Here is a 24,000-nt window from a genome sequence, read left to right on the forward strand (position 1 = left end):
ACATCTCCAACACAATAAACTTTTCAAAACTTTTCAATCAGGTTTCCGCTCAGCCCACAGCACAGAAACAGCGCTGGTCAGGGTCACTAATGACCTTTTGATGGCGGCTGATGCTGGCTCCCCCTCCCTCCTCATCCTCCTGGACCTCTCGGCGGCCTTCGATACAGTCGACCACAACATTCTCCTCAACCGTCTTCACTCCACCATAGGACTTTCCGACTCTGCACTAAACTGGTTCACCTCCTACCTCACAGACAGAACCGAGCGAAAACCTCATTTTTCCACCTCAGAAATATAGCCAGACTCCGCCCCACACTCACCCTGCCAGATGCCGAAAAACTAGTCCACGCCTTTGTCTCCTCAAGGCTTGACTACTGTAACGCACTTCTCATCGGGATCCCTAGCAAGAGTATCCAGAAGCTCCAGTACATCCAGAACAGTGCTGCTAGGATCCTGATGAGAGTGCGGAAATACGAACACATCACACCCATCCTCCATTCACTACACTGGCTTCCCATCTCCGTCAGGATCGAGTACAAGGTCTCCCTCCTCACCCACCAGTGCATCTACAGCAATGCCCCCTCCTACCTAAAGGAAGTCATCAAACCCCCGAACTCCACCCGCTCCACCCGCTCACTCCGCTCTAGAAACTCAAACGCACTCGAGCCCCGCACAACAAATCTCCGCACCATGGGGGATCGGGCCTTCTGCTCAGCAGCACCTCGACTGTGGAATGCCCTCCCGGACCATCTGAGAGCACCACAGTCCATTGACACTTTTAAAAGGGGCCTAAAAACCTTCCCTTTTAACAAGGCATTTGCCTAGATAGAGATGTAGTTGTTTTTATCTTTTTAAACTTCTACTGTGTTTTGCTGACTTGATTTGAAGTTTATTCATTTCACTGTTTTATTGTTGTTTTCTTCTTTCTTTTTTAACCTGTAGCACTTTGAGATTTGTTTCAAATATAAAGTGCGTTACAAATACAATTTATTATTATTATTATTATTATTATTTTGATGCCAATACCTTTGTACATTTACTCAAGTAAATTTTGAATTCCGGACTTTTACTTGTAATAACAGAGTGTTTCTACATTGCAGCGTTGATACTTTTACTTAAGTGAAGAATGTGAGTACTTTTTTCCACCACTGACAATAACAGAACTGTTAGGTTACCGAAGTGTAGAGGTAGCCCTCGCTGTTCATAGCGACGTAGAGCCCCGTCTTTGTGCTCTGGATGGCCACGATCCGGAGACCCACAGGAATCAAGTTGAACTGCACTGCAAAAACACAGGGAAAGAGGGGGGTGGGGGAGGGGGGAGTGTTGTTACTAAAGCAGTCATTCTCTCATTCCATAAACACAGTTCACATTGATTCTGTGTCGCATAAAAAGACACTTGCTTTCCAGCTGTCTCTCCTATTTCATGCCTGTATCCCGATCGTGTAGTATATCTGTCAAAGACTGGAATAGAAAAAGATTTGTGTGTGTGTGTGTGTGTGTGTGTGGAGAGAGAGAGAGCGAGACAGAGAGAGAGAGAGAGAGAGAGAGAGAGAGAGAGAGAGAGAGAGAGAGAGAGAGAGAGAGAGAGAGAAAGAGAGAGAAAGAGAGAGAGCGAGCAGTGAGTGCACTGCTACGTGGAGAACGTAGGGAATACATTAAAAAGTGACAGTTTCCCAGCCTACCTCAAATTAATGTACCCTTATATCCCGCACAGTAAACCCCACTTTGTAATGCAGTTTGCCCAATATCCTTGGATGCTCTGTCTGCATAGCTCTGAGCTCCACCCCTGCACACATTGTGTGTGTGTGTGTGTGTGTGTGTGAGTGTGTGTGTGTGTGTGTGTGTGTGTGTGTGTGTGTGTGTGTGTGTGTGTGTGTGTGTGTGCGTGGCTGCGTGCGTGCTTGAGTGTGTGTTTGGCTGGCTTGCACACATGTTGCTACCTTTTTTCGCCAGCTGTGAGCATCGCTACACCTCACTTTCCATATATCTCTGAATTTATGCATGCGTACTGTAGCCGCCAAGTCAGTTCTGCTTGCTATCCTGTGCGGGTGAAAGCACTCGCCAGTTTCTGTATACTGTATGTGCACCCTTCCGTGAAGTCTTGAGCACGGGCCCGTGGCGCCCTCGAAAAAACCCAGAGCCTTATTAGAAGTGACATGCTAAGTTGAGTGGTATTGACAAAAATGGCCCCTAGCTTGCAGCCACTGTGCGGAAGCCACGCAAGGTCCGTCCCCCCCAACAACAGCTCACAGTCACATCGCCACGACGGGCCGGTCAGCCACCGTGACACCCCGACGCCCCCAAAGCAGTCGATCGGGTTGGGAGAACAGAGTGGACCAGAAATAGAATCGGAAAGTTCCACCTTGTGCTGACCCCGTCTAGCTGGAGCACACAGGAAAATTAGCGGTGTTTCTAATTCTATTGATGTACACTACACTACAGCATTAACAGTTGTCAAAAGAGGATGATTGCACTAATATTTCACCCAAAAAACTGTTACTGTAGCTGTACTGTAGTGAAGTTGTCGCTCTCATTTCCCCGTCACCCAAAGGACCATTTCACACATTTTCAACCTATCCTCATATAATTGCTCTTCACTAATGCTCATTATAATATGGTACCATTTTTGTCTACTCGGTCTGTGTCTCAAAACATGGGTGAAGTGGTCCTGGGGTTAGTTTCTTTTTTATGTTTGAACATTTTAGACAATCTGTGAACTATGAGCTAACACATACAGATGCTGTTGACTGTTCCATCTGTTGTTTGTTTGTTTGTTGTTTTTTCTCGATCCGGCACTAAAGTTTGCTTACCTCACGGTTCGCCAGCGACTCCAATGCAGTTCAAAAGTGTAATTTAATATTGATCTAAAACACCGTGAAGAGCCTTCAGTTACTGCGCGGCTTCATAATTCAATCATAAAACTTTAAAGACTGTGATATTATTTAGCAATATGTTGTTTACAAATTAAGTAGAGCTAATCTAGGTCTCATGTACCACGGAAGGAGACAGCATACTGTAACTGACTCATCATTTTGTAGCATTGTGTGTGTAAATTCTCAGACTTATTCAGAGTTTAGTATTCTGTAGACAAGTGCTGATGTGGCTGTCTGTCACAATAACTTGCTTCTCAGACGTGTTTCAGATTGACTCTGGAGACATTTGGATCTATAAGGGAATCCAGATTCCGATCAAACTGTCGTCTGAGGCGTTGAGTCTAACTAAAGTCATCAGTTCTAGATTGAAAATCATTTACAGATAGGGAATGGGCAAACAGCTCGATGTTGCTATTATGACATGCCCAGTGGATGGATGCTATGGATTCATGTGGTTAAATAATCCAATTTATTAGCCTCCGTCAGTTTTTACCCTGTCACTGAATAGAATAGAATAGACAAATCTGGGGCATTTAGCTGACCCTCTTATCCAGGGGCAACACGTTCATAAACGTCACAAGAAACCAAACTTTCCAAGGTGAAATTCAATGTACTATGAAGTATGAAAATGTTCCTCTGAGTGTTGAGGGGTCAGTGTTAGAATGAGAAAATATCTATAGAGGATTCTTTCAAAGATCTGTATCCTTAGAAGACCTTAGAAGTGAGCGGAATTTAATGGAATTTAAAAACTGTATTGGTACGATACATGTGGGAATCTCACAAATTAATGTAATTTTGCCCCGCCATCTGCCGTCTGGGCGCCCCGTTGCACAAACGCAACACAGTATCAGAAGCTTAACGGAGAGGATACAGGTGGAGAAAAAGTATACAGCAGCTTACTGTCACCTTCATCTCTCTCTCTCTCTCTCTTGGTGTTTCTCCTCCCCTCTCTCTCTGTCTCTCTCCCTCTCCCCGTCTCTCTCTACCATCCGACCCTGCTTCTGTTTGCTCGATCGATCCTTGAATCTCAAACAGCCGCTTTCGCAAATGAACAAGGTGTCACCGGCGACCACGGGCCAGATGACAAATAGAAGCCGAGTGCATGCTGCTTCCCTCTCTGTGTGCGCACACACACACACACACACACACACACACACACACACACACACACACACACACACACACACACACACACACACACACACACACACACACACACACACACACACACACACACACACACACACACACACACACACACACACAGCCGCACACACACCACCACAAGTATTCCTCCCAGCCTCTCTTGTCCAGTTGTGTTTTCCTTCTCACCATACTTCTCATTGTCCCCCATCTCCTCTTTTCTCTGTCTCTCTCGCTCCTATTTGCTGTGAAGGGAGTGGGGGGGGGGGAGTGGGGTGCAGCAGGGGAAGGCATCCATCCTCCTCGCCCCTGTCCCGTGGCGAAAAGGAGGCCGAGTTTGTCCTCCTTCCTCGCTTAATCAAAGCCGCCTTGCTTATCGCACGGATTACACAACTCCCCGCTTGGATAGTAAGAGTGACCCATTTCCTTTGTCTTCTCTTTCTATCTCTCTCTCTCGCTGTGTGTCTCTCACACATTCTTTCTCTGTGCCTCTATCCTTCCTTTGCAGGCCTTCCTGTCTGTCTGTTTTCCTCTCTATCACTACTTCCCTCTCCCCCTCTCACTTCCTCCAGACACATGGTGAGCCACAGAGGAGACCACTGGGTCAATTAAAAGTCTTTTGAGTGAGAGATGGAGGGGCTGGAGGACAAGAGAGAGAGAGACAGAGAGAGAGATGAAGGGAGGCGAGCGCTATACAAAATCAATGCCGTGAGTCAATTTGTGCCTCGGGATCATTGAAACAAATAAATAAATAGAGAGGAACGTGTGATGAAGTTGGAGAGAGATGCAGAGAGAGAGAGAGAGAGAGAGGAGAGCTGGAGGGTGGGAAGAGAAGGATAGCAGGGCACAGAGCTAAGCTGAAGAGAGGGCATCGACACAGTAAAATCCATAATGGTCATTTAACTCAGAGAGAGTATAAAGGGCCATTTTCAGAGTTAAATGAACACTCTGGATTTGACTGTGTAGCAGACCTAGGCAGTGTGCTGCTGCAGTGCGGTGCTCGGTGTACTGTCCGTGGGAACAATGGGAGGATTATCTGTCTGTAGCGACCAGCAGCCATCCAAGTTGAACTTCTGGACGGGCCGCTGCTCAGGCGGCACTCCCTGGGATTTGGAGCAGTTTGCTAAGAGCATCTCTAAAACGTAGCGATCCTTGGATCTCTCTCTCTCTCTCCTAGACTGGAGCATTTTGCTTGTGTTTTCTTGTGAATCATCCATCAGTCATTTGTCCTAGTGTTCTTGAAGAACTGTTTGCTGTTTTTCATTTTCTCCACACAACTTTGTCATTGTGAGTTCCCCCCATAGCACTGCGTGTTGTTGCTGCCAACCCCCACAGATCCACCGACAGCGTAGTGTCACAGGCAGTGGTGTAAAGTAACTAAGTACATTTACTCAAGTACTGTACTGGAGTATTTCAAATTTTCTGTACTTTTACTTCTACTCCTCTACATCTCAGAGGCAAATGTTTTACTTTTACTCCACTACAATTATTTTAAAACTTTAGTACTTTGCAGGTCTAAATTATTACATTATAAAACATACATCGCGACGCGCTGTAAGCTTGTAGATCTGCTATTTTCAAACATTTTAGTACTTTTACTTTTGGTACTTTAAGTACATTTTTATACCAATACTTTTGTACTTTTACTCAAGTAAATCTAGAATTCCGGACTTTTACTTGTAACAGAGTACTTCTACATTGCAGTATTGTTACTTTTACTTAAAGGAGTAGTTCACCCCCAAAATGACTTTTTTTCTATTGATTACTCACCCCATGGAGCCTTGAATTCATGGATTTATTTTTGTTTTTGTCGCATTCCTTCCTTTATTATTTGATTATAATAAATTTAGCCCCATTGATTCCGGTAGGAGACACAAATGCATTTGTGTCTCCTACCGGAATCAATGGGGACAAATTTATTATAATCAAATTATTGTCTTAGGAATGCCACAAAAACAAAAATAAATCCATGAAATCAAGGCTTCATGGGGTGTGTAATTGATAGAAAATAAGTCATTTTTTGGGTGAACTCCTCCTTTAAGTAAAACATTTGAGTACTTTTTCTACCACTGCGTGTACGGAGGTTCACACTATCTTGTGCAGATCCCCCTCCCTGCTGAACAGGTGCTTTTATCAACCAGTAGGAGTCACTACTGCAGTAACAAGGACACAGTTCCCAGACAGCTTCAGCTCCCATCTGTCTGTGACCACGGGCAGTTGTGACCAAACGCAGCGACTACTAGGTCACTGAACGTTTCTTTTTTCATTTCATATTCATATAAAAGTAGAAGATCAGAGCTACAAAATGTCGCTGACAGAACACACAAGTTGTGACACAAGGATTTTCACTATTTCTCAGCTGAAAATAACATCTTTGGAAAAGAAAGGCGACTGTTTTAGTTTTCAAACTAGGATCGCTTTTAAGCTTGATTTCTTTTTCATTCAGGCTTGACATAACAGGAAAGTGAGAGCTGATTGTTTTTTAGGTGGATTATAGATAAGCACTTGAAAATTCAAAACAAAAATTTACATAAAATATGTACTGTGGTTTCTATAATATAATTAATACATTTGTCGCCCCTTCTTTGGGGTATATTTGCTCTTAATTATTAAGAGCCGTGAGCACTATGAGTACAGCACTCAGGGAGCAGTTATAGGGGTTAAGTGTCTTGCTCAGGGACACTTTGACTATGTTGACCAGACCAGCGCTTACGACCTCTCTGCACCCTCACTACGCTCTCAGCGATGGCCGCCCCTCTGAGCTCTCCTGTAACAATGAGCAGTAAAATACTGTGATGACCCCTTACATTTTCAGGCCTTGTGACTGTCAGAAACATACCACACAGCACAGCTTAAATGTAGAGCACAAGGGACTCGCATTGTCTGTGAGACAGTGTCACTGGCGTCCCTAGTTTTAGCGGTGAACAGTGACAGCTGACAGTTGATGAGTGCAGACAGAGACAGCCATCGTCACTCCTCTGTCCTCTCTGTAGGTTATAACCTCTCCCTCACCCACTGATTTCTCCCCCATGAACAATCTCTCTCTCCCACTCTCTCTCTATCTGCCTTCTTGTCAGTCAATCCATCTCTTTCCCCCACTCTCTCCCTCTCTCTCTCTCTCTTGTACTCATCATAAAAGTATTATAAAAGTATTAGCATAAAAATATTCTTACGTAAAGTAGCTAAAGTAAAGTACTCATTATGCAAATATTAGATCTTAAACATGATTTTTGATTAATAATTGTATTCATTATTAATAATCTAAATCTGCAAGTAAATAATAACTAAAGCTGTCAAATAAACGTGGTGGAGCAAAAAGTACAACATTTGCCTATAAGATGAAGTGGAGTATTAAATATTATACTATACTATGTCTTATTTCTAGTTTCTCCCTTCCCAATTCCCCTGCTCCCTGTTGACATTCAGCCGTTCAAATTAAACTAGTATAATCCTGTATGCTTCCATTCATCTTTGTCCTGTTGTATTCTTATAGGCTACCTGATTTATGCTCCGTCCTACAACAGTGTCCTGTACCAAACGTTTGCCAATTTACAAGCTCACGACGCGTCGGGGATGTGGCGCGTTGTGAGCTTGTAAATCGGTTATTTTGGGTGCGCAAGTATAAATCAGGATCTGAAACTGTCTATCTATGTCTGTCTGGCTGGCTATAGCTGGCTGGCTCTCTTGTATCTCTGTGTCCCATGTGTTTTGTTCAAGCTCACTTCCTTTCGTTCTTCCTTTCTTTCTTCCTTTCTTCCTTTCTTCCTTTCTTCCTTTTTGTCAAATCTTTGACAAATTCCTCAATGTGGCCCCTGTGAAGAGGTGTTATTGCGTGCTGCACAGAGTTATAGAACAAGACCAGGAGACCTGGTTCTGCCAGACCCAGACTTCACATGACGTGTCAGCCTGTGTCTATGCCCATGTATGGACGAAAGGGGGACAGACATTTATGGCTGGGGCCTAAGGACAAAGTGACCAAAACCAGTTTTTTGCCCATGTATGGAGAAAACAGGTACAAAACATGCCCATGTATGGACGAAAGGGGGACAGACTTTTATGGCTGGGGCCTAAGGACAAAGTGACCAAAACCTGTTTTTTGCCCATGTATGGAGAAAACAGGTACAAAACATGCCCATGTATGGACGAAAGGGGGACAGACTTTTATGGCTGGGGCCTAAGGACAAAGTGACCAAAACCTGTTTTTTGCCCATGTATGGAGAAAACAGGTACAAAACATGCCCATGTATGGACGAAAGGGGGACAGACTTTTATGGCTGGGGCCTAAGGACAAAGTGACCATGCCCATGTATGGACGAAACAGGTACAAAGCCTCATGTAAGCCAGACCCCCTGGGTCCGGCAAAAAGAAACATACAAGGAGTTAGACAGACAGAGGGGGTGGGGGTGGGGAGAGTTGAGGGATAGAGACACTGAAAGGGATAAATGTTGGTGAAATCAAGTCCTTCTCTATTGTACACACCTTGAAGCCGCTCCCCTCCCCTTTCTTTCTTCCTCCCTCCCTCTGTTCGTCTCTCCCTCTTGCATTCTCTCTCAGTGTGCGTTCTCCCAGTCCGTTCTTTCTCACTATGTTCTCTTTCAGTGCGTTCTCTCAGTGCGTTCTCTCTCAGTGCGTTCTCTCTCAGTGCGTTCTCACTCAGTGCGTTCTCACTCACTATGTTCTCTTTCAGTGCGTTCTCTCAGTGAGTTCTCTCTCAGTGCGTTCTCTCTCACTAAGTTCTCTTTCAGTGCGTTCTCTCACTGCGTTCTCTCTCTCACTATATTCTCTTTCATTGCGTTCTCTCTCAGCGCATTCTCTCACTGCGTTCTCTCTCAGCGCATTCTCTCACTGCGTTCTCTCTAACGTCTCATGTTCTCTGTCAGTGCGTTCTCTGTGTGTTCTCTCTCACTATATTCTCTTTCATTGCGTTCTCTCTCAGCGCATTCTCTCACTGCGTTCTCTCTCAGCGCATTCTCTCACTGCGTTCTCTCTAACGTCTCATGTTCTCTGTCAGTGCGTTCTCTCTGTGTGTTCTCTCTCAGTGCGTTCTCTGTCAGTGGTAAAAACAAAGGCACTCTCTCAGTGCCTTTACTTTTCTTTCTCAGCTCTTTTGTTTTTGTGTCTTTGTCTTCCGCACCTTGATCTTTTGCGATCAATTTCAGCACCTTGCTGCGTCTCGTCATCTATCTTCTATCATCCAGTCAGTGTGGCCTTGCAGTATTGTGGCTATTGTTTTCTTGCTAGTGAATGGATCTCATTCGGCTACTGAATGTGTCACATTCAACGTTAGCCTTCATCACTTGTATAGTATGGCATTTGTATGTCCAGCATGTGGGGTAATTTTTTTTTTACACATTGTAAAATGTGGGGTAAAAAGTGGAAAAACGCTACCACTGCGCTCAGGTGGCACAGTGGTAAAGTGCCTGCCCAACACCACAGGTTGTGGGTTCGAATCCACTGTGGTGCATCGGGCTTTGTCGAGCATCTACACAAACACTATTGGCTCGTGTTGGCGGGAAGGGTGGTATTTGTCACTGCACGTATTCCTACGGGTTGGGGCGGTATACCTGTCAGCAGGGAGTGATGGGCGGGAGGAGTAGGACGAAGGCTCTACGTCCTCCTCACTGGCAGGTGAGTCAGTGGGATACAACAGCAGTGACAACACACACAAATGTGTGAAACAATATGACAAAAGCACAATATTCACAGTACTGTACGCATTTGCGTGCGTGTGCAGGCAAATACACACACTAATTAATTCATGCCTATTGGCTATGTATATGCAAGCAACATACGCACTGACAATGTACACATACTCAGACTCACAATCCCACCCCCAAAAATACAAACTCCATCTAATTTCCTCTCCTGTGATTTATTGAATAACACATGGAGGAGCCAAGACTGAAGGTCCACAGTCAAATGGGACGAATGGAGAGAAGAGAAGAGAAGAGAAGAGAAGAGAAGAGAAGAGAAGAGAAGAGAAGAGAAGAGAAGAGAAGAGAAGAGAAGAGAAGAGAAGAGAAGAGAAGAGAAGAGAAGAGAAGAAAAGAGAAGAAAAGAAAAGAAAAGAAAAGAAAAGAAAAGAAAAGAAAAGAAAAGAAAAGAAAATAGGAGAAGAGAATAGAAGAGAGGAGAGGAGAGGAGAGGAGAGGAGAGGAGAGGAGAGGAGAGGAGAGGAGAGTCAGCCAACACCTCTGACCTCCCACCAGAGGGGGGAGACACGGTGATTGAGTGTCCATCAGCTGCGTGCCAGCTGCTCCTCTAGCCTATCACAAACTCCTCTCTCTCATCCTCACATTTGTCTCCCTCATCCCTGATTCATGCTGCAGACTCCTTTTCTTGAACTGCTGACTCTGCCTTTCTCATTAGGTCATTTCTTGCATCCTGGCCTGATGCATGCTTAACGGTAATAGTCGATCTAAAAGCTCACGTGTCACGTGTAATCGTGTATTTTTGGTGCGAGACACCGGCACACAATTAAGTATAAATCAGGCAGGGAGACCACCTCCAAACCACTGCAGATGTGCTAAGTATATTGTATTAACATTGGCTCAAATGTTTTATTAATCAAAATAAATTACCCCATCTCCCACACCAGAAGTAAGGTCACTTCACATGGGAAGTGACCAGGGGTCATCACCTTGCCGGCTTGTGATGACATTTTCGTCCACCTTAATTTTTTGCCAAGTAGTTCATTATTACCAGAAGCACATCGATCTAGCCCTAAATGTATGTGGACTCCTAAGGTGCCATACTGTCTATGCCAATGTGCTACACAATTTATAGCAATAGTATTTCTGCGTTAATTAAATTAAATTAAAACTGTATACTGGCATCAATGCATCATGGCCCTATCTGGCCCTCAGTCTATTCAGTGTTTGGGATTTCGTAATTGGATTTTATCAGTGCAGTCAGGGCTTACATGACCAAGCTAAGAACATTCTAATGAAAAAAAAGAAGAATTATAATAATCAAAGATTTGCCACGGACATGTCCTGCCACGGACACATTTGACCCCTGGAAGTGACTGGTGCACCTAATAAAAGTAATACAAACGAGCGTGACATTTTGATGGGGTCGCATCCCTACAGCCCGCTTGCTGTAGGGATGCGACCATAGACATATAAAGGTAGACGCCTCATTCGGCTCTGAAGCGTCTGAATCTCGGGCGCGCTTCCTGCTTCCGCAGGGCTGCCGTGTGCGTCACAGAGGCGGAAGTTCGGTAGGCCAATCAGAGGCAGGTGGGGGCGGGTCATTTTGTAACCCAGCTTTTAACCCTTTAAGAGGCAGCAGCTGTGCGCAGCATCTAGTTAGTTGGAACTTGGCAAACTCCACACTCTATTTGTGAAATTCAAATAAGAGACATGGTCCTTTTTCATATCAAGGTCCATTATTTATTCAGCATTTGAGTCACGGAACACCGTTTGATAAGCTTTAGCCTCTCACACCCAAAACGTAGAATATGTTATTGTTCGATGAGATGTTGTCAAAATAACAATTGTTTACGTTCTCTAATTGTGTACTTGTTTAGTAAGTAATGCAGATGTTTAACAATTTGACTCTTGACAGTGTGAAATGTTATACTCAAGATTTAAAGATCTATAAGGGTCCATTTGGTTATCAACTCTCCATCATTTAGCTGGGTTCCACCTGGAACCCCCCCAAGGACCACTGGTGGTTCCCGGACCACTGGTTGAGAACCATTGCACTGACAAGTCCCGGAAAAGACGCACTGTGATTGGCCAGTAGTCAACGCACTGTGAGCGCTGTGATTGGCCAGTAGTCACTTTGAGTGACAGGTTCCCTGCGGAAGACGGAAGTGCCGCCGTGTATTGCGATACAAGTCGCCCCAATGAACTGCAGAGGCCAATGAGGTATCTAGGTTTCTAATATCTATGGATGCGACCCCATCAAAACGTCACATTCGTGGTCGTCTCACACTCCACTACTGCCAGAGTTGTGATGTGTTGAACTTTTTTTCCTACATGACACATAGAAACTCAACTATTGGCATGAAGAGCGCAGCGTGACCCCCGCAGATCCAAGCCGGTACGTAGGCGTAGTGTAGCTCCCCGTGTGAAAAAGCCCCCGTACAGGGCTCCATCTCTCCTCCTGACCTCAGGAGGTCACTGTTCGTTCCCTCCTGCCGTGGCGCGGTGAGTGAGTCCAGCAGCCTCTGGTATCAGAGGTGCCTGGTGGAGGAGGGGGGGAGGGGGCGTGTGGCTGACATGTGTGTGAAGGCGGGTCGGGTGAGGGGGATGGTGGCCGCCTGGGGGGAGGGGGGGGGGATCGATAAGACAGGACGGCTTTAGTAAAATGAGCAATTAACTGGCAGAGGCGCCCGGCAGCCGTGTGTAATATGCCTGGCCAGGGGCCAAGGCTCAGCGGCCCCCAGCCAGACCCTGGCCTCTCTACTTAATTGTCCGACGGAGGGAGGGGAGAGGGTAAAAAACTGAGCGGGATGGAGAAAAAGAAGAGAGAGAGAGAGAGAGAGAGAGACAGAGAGAGAGAGACAGAGAGAGTGGGGGGGAGGCGGGAGGGGTGAAGAAGTGGAGGAGTGGAGAGTTGCCTTGCGAGGCTGTGTCCTTTAAACAACTTGAGCGGTCATCTGTTCTTTGGAAAAAGTTTCTGTGTTTGCGAGTCTGAAGGAGGGGGTACGCTACGCTAGGGCTGCAAGTCTTTTTTGCAATGTTTTCGCCCATAATAACATGGCCAATCAATTATTTTATAAGATTGTCATTGATTATAGTTCGAATACGTGTTCCACCCCTAGTGTGCGCGCTTGCGCTCCAGTGGCGTGTTGCCGTGTGGTGGGTCCGAACACTTTGCTGTCGCAGAGCGTGCCATAAATCAGCGCGTATAGCTGTGCTGTGTTGAATTTTCACTACAGCTCTGTCTTCCTCCTCCTGTATGGATGAATTACAATGTGTGTTTTACGTTGCGAGGGCCTGAGTGCGTGTGACTGCAGAAGCAATTCATTTGGGACAGTGGTTCTCAAACTTTAGAATTTCAAGGACCCCCGTAACTCTGAGAGGCTCACAGAGTTATGGACCTATGATAAGGGTCCATTTGGTACCCCCGCCTCAAGGAACCCTGAGGGTCCGGGCTCAAACCAGTCAGGAAGCAGCCAGACAGTCCTTCCAGTCAGATATGAACACTACTCTCTTCATTATCTCTCCCATTTGCAGCTGATTGATTTTTTCTCTCTCCCTGCTAGCACACGTACAGCTGTCGCGAGGTGTACACACTTTCTACACACAATTACACAAACGCACGGACTCTGAGTTATAGGACTTTAGGAGTGAAGAGGGAGGATGTATGTACTGTAGGTGGAGGATGAGTCATCATGACTGACAGAGAGAGTAAGGCGGGAGGGGATGAAGGGTGCGTGTCAGAGAGAGAGAGAGAGAGAGAGAGAGAGAGAGAGAGAGAGAGAGAGAGAGAGAAAGATGACCGTCTACAGAGTGAAGGAGTATGATGCATTCCATAGAGGTTCAGTAGTGAGAGTCACTCAACCAGGCCAGCTGTCTAAAGCAGGGGACTGTTTGATACTGTACAGGGTAACCACGTTCCTACAGCCTTATCTCATCTCACCAGGAGCTACAGTACAGCCTATAGCAGTGCATGGCTCTTAAAGTGAGGTCCAGGGACTCCTAGGCGTCCTTGAAAGTGTTCCAGGGGGCCCCCGGCAAAATGTGTTTATCCCACCATCATTCCGACCGCTTTAACCCTACTTTATACTACGGCTATTCACAAGCACATCAGCTATTTCACAAATCTTCTCTTCTGGCGGTCAGCTGGCACAAAATCGTTTTCAGATGGAGGTCCGTGGCCATTATTCTTTACGGCAAGATGGTCCTCCTGCTAGGCCTTACGCTACAAGGTACAACGATGCAAGATACAACGATGCAAAGATACACCGCATATTTGTCGCTCTGTCGCTTTATATCTCTGTTGCTGTGTTGCACAGTCGTTGGCGTCATCAAGCGTGCATCCGTCATCGGAGCTACAGTCCCTCAGGGCTCTACACTTGTGTCTTTTCTGTTTTCTGTTATTGTGGGGAAAGCTTTCGCTGAAAACAGCAGTTTGACAAGCTCACATGCGACGCGTTGTGAGCTTATCGAACTGCTATTTTCTGCAAAAGCTTTCCCCACAATAAGGATGCAGGGATTTAAGTGGTTAATTTGGCCTTGACATGAACCACTAGTCTTTAGGGCGGGACTACCAGTTTTTTCGGCCAATCACAACACTGTTTTCATGCCCAGTAAACAGATGTGCACAGCATCAACATAACTTCCTTCAGGGCTCTAGGCAGTTCTTCCTGAGTTTATGCTTAGACACTTCCAGTAGCATGGATGGAATATGAAATGAAAATGAAAGGCAAGCAGATTACTGAGTTCCAGGGGCCAGGTTACATTGGGAAGAACCCGAGACACAGCGGGAAATAAGCCTGTCAGTCTGAGACACACACACGCGCGCGCACGCGCACGCTAAATGCACATGCACGCACACATACTGTACAGAATGTACGCACATGCCATGGAGTGCATACAAACACAGTAGCATGCACCCGTTAATGCATGCAAAACCTCTTACAAGGACGTGTGCATTGAATGCGCAAATGCACGCATATGCACACACACACACACACACACACACACACACACACACACACAGACACGCACACGCACACGCACACGCACACGCACACGCACACACACACACACACACACACGAACAGCACACACACGAACAGCACACACAAACAATATGCCCACGCAGCCATTTCTCCCCTTTCAATATTCCATGGAGGCAGATAGATGATTGTGCAGGAGATTGATGCTCAATTACAATAATGTCACTCAGTCAACTAACCACCATGCACCCCAAGTGAATAAATAATCCACCTTGAATGAAAAGTGCAGCATTTATGAGTTGGACAAGAATTACCTGCCTCTCTCTCTCTCACTCGCTTTCTCTCTTTTCTGTCTGTCTGTCTGTCTGTCTGTCTGTCTGTCTGTCTCTTTCTCTCTCTCTCAGGATGTTCTTTCTGAGGAGGCCCAGGTCCTTCACAAAAAGACTGAATACTGTACTGATACTTGTCGTTTGCATGGATACTGTATGTCACAGTTATCCATATTCTTTCTTCACTGACTCTGTGAAGTGCGGTTACTGATGTACTGCATGTCGTTGATACTGTATCAATATTCAAATTGTATTGATATTGTTGTTTTCTTCACTGATACTGTACAGTGTATATACTGTACCTGTTGTATACTGTTGTATATTATTGATACTTGTCTCCGCCAGGCCGAAGGCATGGTGGAGAGTATGTTTTACCCTCTGTCCGTCCGTGTGTGTGTCCGTCCGTCTGTGAACACCTAACATTGGTCAAGCTTCACGTGACATCACAATATGTAATATAAATAGGTAAGACAGAATTAATCAGGAACAGTTTTACCACCTCGCCTGGCGGAGACCTGTGCTCCGAGGAGCACATTTTCTAGTTTGATATTGTTTCTTCACCTTTTTGCATCTCTCTTGACTCTTAGTTATCTCGTCACTACGGTTGACTGTATCTATTTTTTTTTTTTCATCTGAATCTATATTGTTACTGCTGTGCTGCCTCTGCCAACTGAATTTCCCTGACGGGATCAATAAAGGGTATAGTGTGTAGATCTTTCTCTCCTTCTCTCTGTATCGCTCTCTCCCTCTCTGTCTCTCTCTAATTCTTTCTTTCATGTCATCTTCATTGTGTATATCTCTCTCGGTCTCCCTCTCCCCAGAGACAGTGCGGGGCTCTTTTTTTGTGTGTGTTTTACAAGGGGGCCTAGGATAGCATTAACACATCCACCGCCAAGGGCTAATCTCATAATGTACTCACCAGTGCCAAGGTTTTATTGTTGTTTTTTGTTTTTTTCAGGTCGCCATAGGCCCGATCCACTGTTTGTAAACAACGGGCACATGTCCTGGTGTCTACTCGTCGAGACCGCGTGTCAAACGGAGCCGCCATGTTTGAGTTCTGATCGTTTATGTTAACATGGGAAATGCGAGGATGAAAAACTACATGTCCTGTACAGGTTTTACAGGGCTTTTTGTGTACGACTTAGAATGAAGGCAGACGGGAAACAAAAAACGTGATCGCACTTCCGGTCGATTTCGGGTGGTGTTACACTGAAAATGGTCCCCCTGGAAAATTGAAAAAAAAAAAAATCGAAAAAAAGGAAAAAGCACCACAGCCCGTAGGCTACGGGATCGGCGCTTAACCGTTGGATTTAACGGCCCGTAGAACTACGGGCCCGGCGGTCAATGTGTTAAGCCAGATCCCAGGGACTGATGGAGTTATAGTTGTTATAAAATGAACCGTAATTCAAACCTGTGCAAAAACAGTACGGAGGTGACCTCCAGAGACTGACGTTTAGTACCCCCCGACGTGTCTGCACAACACGCACCTCTGCTGTATGTCTATGTGCCTCAGCAGTGTGTGTTAAGTTTATACACCTCTGCTGTATGTCTATGTGCCTCAGCAGCGTGTTAAATGTATACACGTGATGAGTATGTCAGACTTCAGGGGACACGTATGAAGTGTGCTGAATAGTCAACTTTAAGAGCTAGATTTATGCTTCACTGGATTTATTAAATAAATGCGTGTAAAATGCATTACTGGAGTTATTCAAAGACCTATAGAACCTTAGACCTATAGACCTTATAACTTTTTTTTCTTTGTGTGAGTGTTTGGTTAATCTCTTTTTGCAGCTTACATGTGAATATCCTGGTACTTTCTTGTGCTCTGAATATCTCCAAAGCATAACATTAATATGGAGTTAGAAAATCTAGACTAGCACTCACTGAAAACAGGTTTGATGCAGGGCTAGTAACTCAGACGAGGCACGACATCACATGCCGAACGCCAATCAGAGCCTCACTAAATGAATGAGGAAGTGCAGTATGCCGGGGCGTTGAGCACTCCCCCGTTAGCAGAGCCGTCTGGGAGAAATGCGGGGCCCTGTGCGAAGTCGCGTGTGCGCGCGCGCGCGCGATTTTTGGGCGGTTTTGTGCGGATATTTCCGAGTTTTTGGTGGTTATTTTTGTTATTTCTCGGGATAACTCTTACTAAACGTGATTTTTTTTTTTGCGGGGCTCCCCCAAGCGCGGGGCCCTGTGCGGCCGCACAGTTCGCACTACCCTTGGTGAGGCCCTGCCCGTTAGCTGCCATCGTCATTGAGGAGGCGACTGGCTTTTTGCAAAATGGCATCAAAGTAAATCAATTAAAAAACATGTCAGTGCCACGTGTTGTAAACTTGTAGATCTGCTATTTTTGCAATTCTTTTCACTTTTTTTGGTTCGTCTCCTGTCAAATTGGTCCCACTGGCTGCCACCCCATGGGGGACGTGGCCCTCACTTTGAAAACCACTGCTCTGGGATCTGCAGAATTTCCCAATTCCCCACTGTGTCCTCTGGAGGTGTAGGCCTGTGGTTAGATAAGTGACTGCCTTGCGTGAGTCATACAATATCTAGTCATCCTGCCTTGTCAGCGCTTATTTATCACCTATTCTAAACACTTGCCATGTACCGTTGTGTACCTGAGTCATCATTAAATAAGACCTTTATCTGCAGCCACGACTTGTTTTCTGTTCAGCAACATTCTACAAGATGCTAGATACTACACTGATACACACTGTCAGCACTATTGGTGATGTGTACTGTTTGTGGGTGTAGGATATGTTAAGGACAGCCTTTTCCTATACACCTTCCCTTGTACTTCTTATTTTTTTTGCTGAGGACCCATGAATGCCACTGTCACTGTCATTGTAAGAAGAAAGTGTGGGTAATTCTTTTTTCATGTACAAGCTCCCCTCAAGTGCAGCTTTCAGGAAAGGGAAGAAGAGTAGAGATAGAAAGAAAAAACAAGGAAAAGGTATAGGTCAGATATTCAAATATTCCTAAATATGAGCAGAGTGAAATAATTATGTATTCGAGCAGGTCAGATAAAATTGCAGCATGCCTGTGTGACAATAAAGTTGAGCTGAGCTGAATGTCTGTGACGCTATTTTCTGTCTGAACGAATCTGCGTTCGTCTCATTACTTCCTACAGAAAGCTGTTTGCCTGCTGGTGGTGTGAACTCGTCCCAGGGCATAACACTCTGCATGTAGTCTGTGAGGTGTATAATATGGTTGCTGTCAGGCGGAAAACTTGGATCACAATATAAAAAAGAAAACAATGTATTTTTTTGGTAAACTAATGCTATACTTTTTGACGTACAATGTGCTCTACTTTACCGTACTGTGACACGCAAAAGTAGCAATTTTTGCTGAAACATTTTGAAAGTGAAAGTTTAAGTGGTTAAGGAGCCACTTGGGGTTTTATCCATTTTTAGCCAATGAAAAGTATTAACAAGAGCTTGTGACTAAATAATAGCTACATTGGGTCCTTTTTTCCATTTCAGTGACGATTTTGGACATACAAGGTTTCCACCACACAGCGACAATACACACCTTCTCAAGGGTCCTCATGTTTATTCCTTCTAGGGCCCGACCGATAAAATCGTTTGGGAAGAACATGAATATTCAAAAGATGACCTTGTTCATCACTCCAGTACAACATCTCAAGGAGATTATAGCCACATTAAACATGAGGTTAAACCCAGGATATTGCGGGTTGTACCCCATTATGTACTCACATGATGTGTCTACAATATAACATCCTACCTGGTCACCTTCGCCGCTCTTGTTTACAGCACAATTCAACTGAACCACATACAATTTATGTAGCAGGGGTTTTCAAAGTGGGGGTCGCACCAGGGGAGCCACGTGGAAAGCAGTGGGAAAATACATCATAATAAAATATATAGACAATGTGATTTCAATTCAAATTCAAGTTTGAGCCAGTTTAACCACTATTTTGAGCATATCATTATTGTCAAAAATCTTAAGAGAAAATAGCTGATCTGCAAGCTCACCAAGCCTCACATCGGGGTGTGTTGTCAGCTTGTAAATCAACTATTTTGTTGTTCAGGGAGCACTTCACCCATTTTCAACCTATCTTCATATAATTGATCGTCTAACTAATGCTCATCATAATATGGTACTATTTCTGTCAACCCACTGGGCTGTGGACAGTTCAGAAGCAAGCCTACCAGTGACATCGGCAGGCAGGTTTGGAAATTTCAAACAAGTAAAAAAAAAAATCTTAATGTGAATTATCAATTTAACTTTTGGCTTCTATTATAGCATGCTAACTTTCCAGGAAGAGAAAGAATGCGGTTTCTATTAGCTTGGATTCCCCATTGATGATGTAAGTGGTAGACAGGTTTCTGAAGTGTCCTCTGAAGCACAGGCAGAGTAGAAAAATATTATACCATCTTATAATGAGTATTAGTGAGGACCAATTATATGAAGATAGGTTGAAAATGGATGAAGAGGTCCTTTAAGCCATTCGAGATTAGGGGGGGGGGGGGGGCGCAGCCAGAGGCTATGCCTATAGGGTTCCCTTGGCATGGAAAAGTGTGGGAACCCCTGTTGTACAGCATAGAATAGAGCAGAGCACAGCACAAAACAGAAAGAAATACAATACAATAGGCCTGACCACACAAATGGAACTCATTGCGCTTGGCTTTGGCAATAAATACACAATCTTCTCTCTTCAAGGCAGCAGGGCAACAGAAGCAGAGCTAGCGGTGCATATTCTGCTGTGTGTATCTCCCTACATTTTCTTTTTTTTTTAACGTTGGCCAGCAGAACTGGAGGTCAGAACACATTCTTTCCCTCTGGGTTACAAATCCCAAATTCTGCCAAGTGTGATGTTTTCTTTCCAGACCGGTGTTTTGACAGGAGAAAATGCTGCTTCATCACATCGGGGGATAACCCATAATACACTATTGATCTGGAGGCCGGGCGCCCTGGGGGATTGTGGGATATGATGTTTCTGGTCAGTAATCACCACAATGATGACCCCCCCCCCCCCCCCCCCACACACACACACACACACACACACACACACACACACACACTCCCCCCGGTGAGCCAGATCGCTTTGTATCTATGTGTGTGTGTGTGTGTGTGTGTGTGTGTGTGTGTGTGTGTGCGCGTGCGTGCGAGTGTGTGTGTGTGTGTGTGTGTGTGTGTGTGTGTGTGTGTGTGCGCGCGCGCGCGTGCGCTTGAGTCTGTGCTCCTGCATGAGTGTGCAAGCATGTGCATGATTTGCATGTAGATGGATATTTCAAAAATAGCAGCAAGATAGCAGCAACAATAACAGCTCTACAAGATCACAATGCGTCGCGATGTGACATGTTGTGAGCTTGTAGATCTTCTATTTTTTCTATATTTTAAAAATAAGTTAAATGTGTGAACATTTTTGAAAAGATAAATGTCCCTTTATTTAAAGTTACAAGTGCGAGAGACAGGAGGGAGAGAGAGTTGGGGAATGACTTGCAGCAAAGGTCCGCCCACCCCAGGAATCAAACCCAGGACTCTCTGTCAGGCATCAGAGCCTCTGTGGTACGCACTTTAACCACTTGAACCCCAGGATCCATATTCTGGGGGTAACATTAGCCAAAAATAGCAGATCTACAAGCTCAAAATGTGTCATGCTGGGATGCGTTTTCAGCTTATAGATCAGCTATTTTAGCTGAAGAGACGGGAAAAAACGGTCCGAGTACAGTTGTAACTCAAGTCCGTTTCCCTAAGACTAGAGCAGTGGTTATCAAAGTGGGGTCCGGGGACCCCCAGCAAAATGTGTTAATATAGCATCATATTTTAACCACTTTATCCATATTTTATATGTTGGCTATTAAAAAATAGCAGATATAAGTACAAGCTCACAGTGCGTGAGGTCACTGCTATTTTTGAACATTACATTTTATTTTTTTTACTCAAATCTTCTCTTTTTGGAGTCCCTGGCACAACACATGTTCAGATGAGGGTCCTTGGCACTTGGAAAAAGTTTGAGAGCCACTGGCCTCGAGGGTTTAAGTAGTTAACCACTCGGCTTTCTGTGCCCCACATTTTGGAGCATCATGAACATTTTGGGACATTTTTTTCTTCACATTGTGGCCTACAATGACATGCCCAAAACAGGGACACCAGGTTTAAAGTGGGTTAAAGACTCAGGGGCAGACTGTGTGGTACACACACCAGCAAGCAGGAAGCCAGCCTACAGGCTACAGCCGGGGCCAAGTGAGGTGACACACACACACACACACACACACACACACACACACACACACACACACACACAGCCACAGAGAGAACTAATGACGGGGACAGATCCAGGTGCAGGATTCAGATAGCGCTGAGAGATGGCTGCCTCCAGGGTGGCTGTGAATCATCAACACAGCCGTTCAGGTACCTGTACCAACCCCAAACAGCCCGCTGAGATTAACAATGTCCTCATTACCTGGGGCACTGCTTCTCAATGTGGGGTCCGGGGACCCCTTAGGGGTCCTTTTAAGGGGTTCCAGGAGGTCCCCAGCAAAATTAGTTCATAAATTGTAGCGTCAAAACCAGTTAAAGCACTTTAACCCTATATACGTACATCACTTCTAACTCAGCTTCTAAATCAGCTATTTAAAAAAAAGGGTGTGTGTGTGTGTGCGCGTGCGTGCGCGTGCGCATGCGTGAATACACATGCATGTGTGTGGATTGACACATAACACATAAGACAGCCAAACAGATGGCCCAACGAGGCAGATAACAGCGGTTTAGGATCAGGAGAGACAGACATTACACACAGATGGGGATTAATGCTCCATGTCTGTGTGTTTGCACACAGTGTGTGTTTTTTGGTCGTTTTTGCGCGTGCTAAACTTTTCACATATCCCCGGAGAAAAAGACAAAAGTAAGCGAATGCATTTTTTTAATGGCTTCATCATGAAACGGCAAAGTAGAACGTGCAAAAACTCCTGGAGAGCCGTGTATACTAATTGCTTTTGAAGCGATCGTATCAGAGACAGTGTGTTTGTGTGTGTGTTTGTCTGAATGAGTGTAATGAGTTTTTGCACCGCAAAATCCACAATGTTAGTTTACACTCTATGCTGTAGGTGCATTTGAACAGTCCCAGGGTTAAATTAGGGGCTGAGAGAGAGATGAAGCAGGGACCCCCCCACTACATATTGATTAGATTGTGTTGCAGATAAAAAAAAATCTTAGATTTCATAGATACTGTAGGTTCACATAGACTTGTTCCAATACTGTATGTTGGATTCATGTTAAACATGTACTTTGAAACCCTCAATATTTAGTCAACTTGACCGTTGGCTTTTTATTTTTGCCTCTACACCAACTCTCCGAAAATAGCCGATCTACAAGCTCACATCGCCTCGCAGCGCGAGGCGTTGTGAGCTTGTGGATCTGCTATTTTCGGCTAATGTTCCCCATCACACAAATATTTGGTGGACCCCCTGTAGTTACTCCTAGTTACCTCCAGGGGGTCCCGGACCCCCTGTTGAAGACCCTTGGTGTAGAGGGGAAAAAGGAGCGGGCCTAGTAAGTATATAAGACTCAGGATCTTGCAGTGTGTGTGTGTGTGTGTGTGCGCGCGCGTGTGTGCATTCTTGTGTGTGTGTGTGTGTGTGTGTGTGTGTGTGTGTGTGTGTGTGTGTGTGTGAGACGTACAGAAGGAGCTGCTTTCGTCCTTTGTGCCTTCCATGGTGCCATCCGGCAGCATCTGGAGGTAGAAGCCGTGCCTGCAGTACAGCCGTGTGACGATGCCTTTCAGCTGGGGCTCTGCGTGGGACAGGCAAACACAGTGACACACAGCAACACGTTAGCATCCACCAACACAAATAGACACTCTACAAGTTAAAGTGAGTCCGTGGATCTGCTATTTCTTTCTTTTTTGAGCCTTTGAGTACAGTGGAGAGAGAGAGAGAGAGAGAGTATAGGAGTTACATGTAGGAAATGGATGCATGGCTGGGAATCGAACCGAGGACTGCATTGTCAGGCATTTCAGCCCATATTCTACACACTCTAACCACTCGGCTATCGGGACGTGGCCACCCATATCCACTTACACCAATCTAACCGTAGCCCTATAACCTTAGGAAACTGCAGTAAAATCTAATTGGGGACAGACTTTTTGGCCGTGACTTGTCACGCCATCCTCCAGTTGACTGGTTTGATGTCCAACAACCCTTGTCCAACAATGTGACCTGTGTGTGTCAGTGACACACTTTGTGTTCCACACAGACGGCTGAACCACGTGACAATAACCTTCAGCTGGACCTCTGGGGAAACACTAGCCTTAAACATAAAAAAAATTGACATCCAGCCACACTCATATTTGTATTACTACTGTTTACGTGTGAGGACATCAACATTTAGGACAGCGATTTTATGAATGAGATTTGTACCATTTTAATACCTAAGCCTAAAGCCAGACATAGCCGATCTATGAGCTTGTAGATCGGCTATTTTCGGTGCACAATACCAGCACATGACTAAATCAGGCATAACTCCTAAATCTAACCTCTAAATGTCTAATCTTAATCCCAACCATTGCCTAAATCTCTTCCTAATTGTAAGCCAAACGTAACCAGAAAACATTATGAGGACCAGGAAAATTATCATCATAATGCCCATTTCCAAAATTCTACTATTATATAATACATGTGCGCACACACACACACACACACACACACACACACACACACACACACACACACACACACACACACACACACACACACACACACACACACACACACACACACACCTAAGCAAAGACCAAACATGGATTCATAGCCTTGATATTTACTCGATGAAACAGTCAAACAGAGAGAGAGAGAGAGTGTGTGTGTGTGTGTGTGTGTGTGTGTGTGTGTGTGTGTGTGTGTGTGTGTGTGTGTGTGTGTGCGTGTGTGTGTGTGTGTGCGCGCACACACACGTGTCCTTGCGTGCGTGTGCTCGTGCATGTGTGTGTGTGTGTGGATAGCGACATTTGTGTTGACTGTGGCCTTCAACAGTTCAACAGGATTGATGGCACCTT

General features: G+C 45.1%; 2 protein-coding genes across 2 annotated transcripts in view; both read right to left on the reverse strand.

Annotated features, from left to right (window-relative positions):
• Positions 1-24,000, reverse strand: part of fgf11a (fibroblast growth factor 11a) — a gene marked incomplete at both ends in the record, with an annotated part of 128,748 nt that overhangs the window by 39,206 nt on the left and 65,542 nt on the right. The window contains 2 exons of the mRNA XM_080451525.1: positions 1,176-1,279; positions 22,629-22,739. Of these exons, the coding sequence (XP_080307651.1) occupies positions 1,176-1,279; positions 22,629-22,739 (215 nt within the window). The remainder of the gene's footprint in view (positions 1-1,175; positions 1,280-22,628; positions 22,740-24,000) is intronic.
• Positions 5,954-24,000, reverse strand: part of tmem102 (transmembrane protein 102) — a 192,541-nt gene continuing 174,494 nt past the window's right edge. Inside the window, exon 7 of the transcript XR_013934593.1 lies at positions 5,954-6,051. The gene's annotated coding sequence lies outside the window, so the exon portion shown is untranslated. The remainder of the gene's footprint in view (positions 6,052-24,000) is intronic.

The sequence above is a fragment of the Gymnoscopelus braueri genome (genome assembly GCF_963280865.1).
Source record: "Gymnoscopelus braueri genome assembly, chromosome: 15".
NCBI lineage: Eukaryota > Metazoa > Chordata > Actinopteri > Myctophiformes > Myctophidae > Gymnoscopelus > Gymnoscopelus braueri.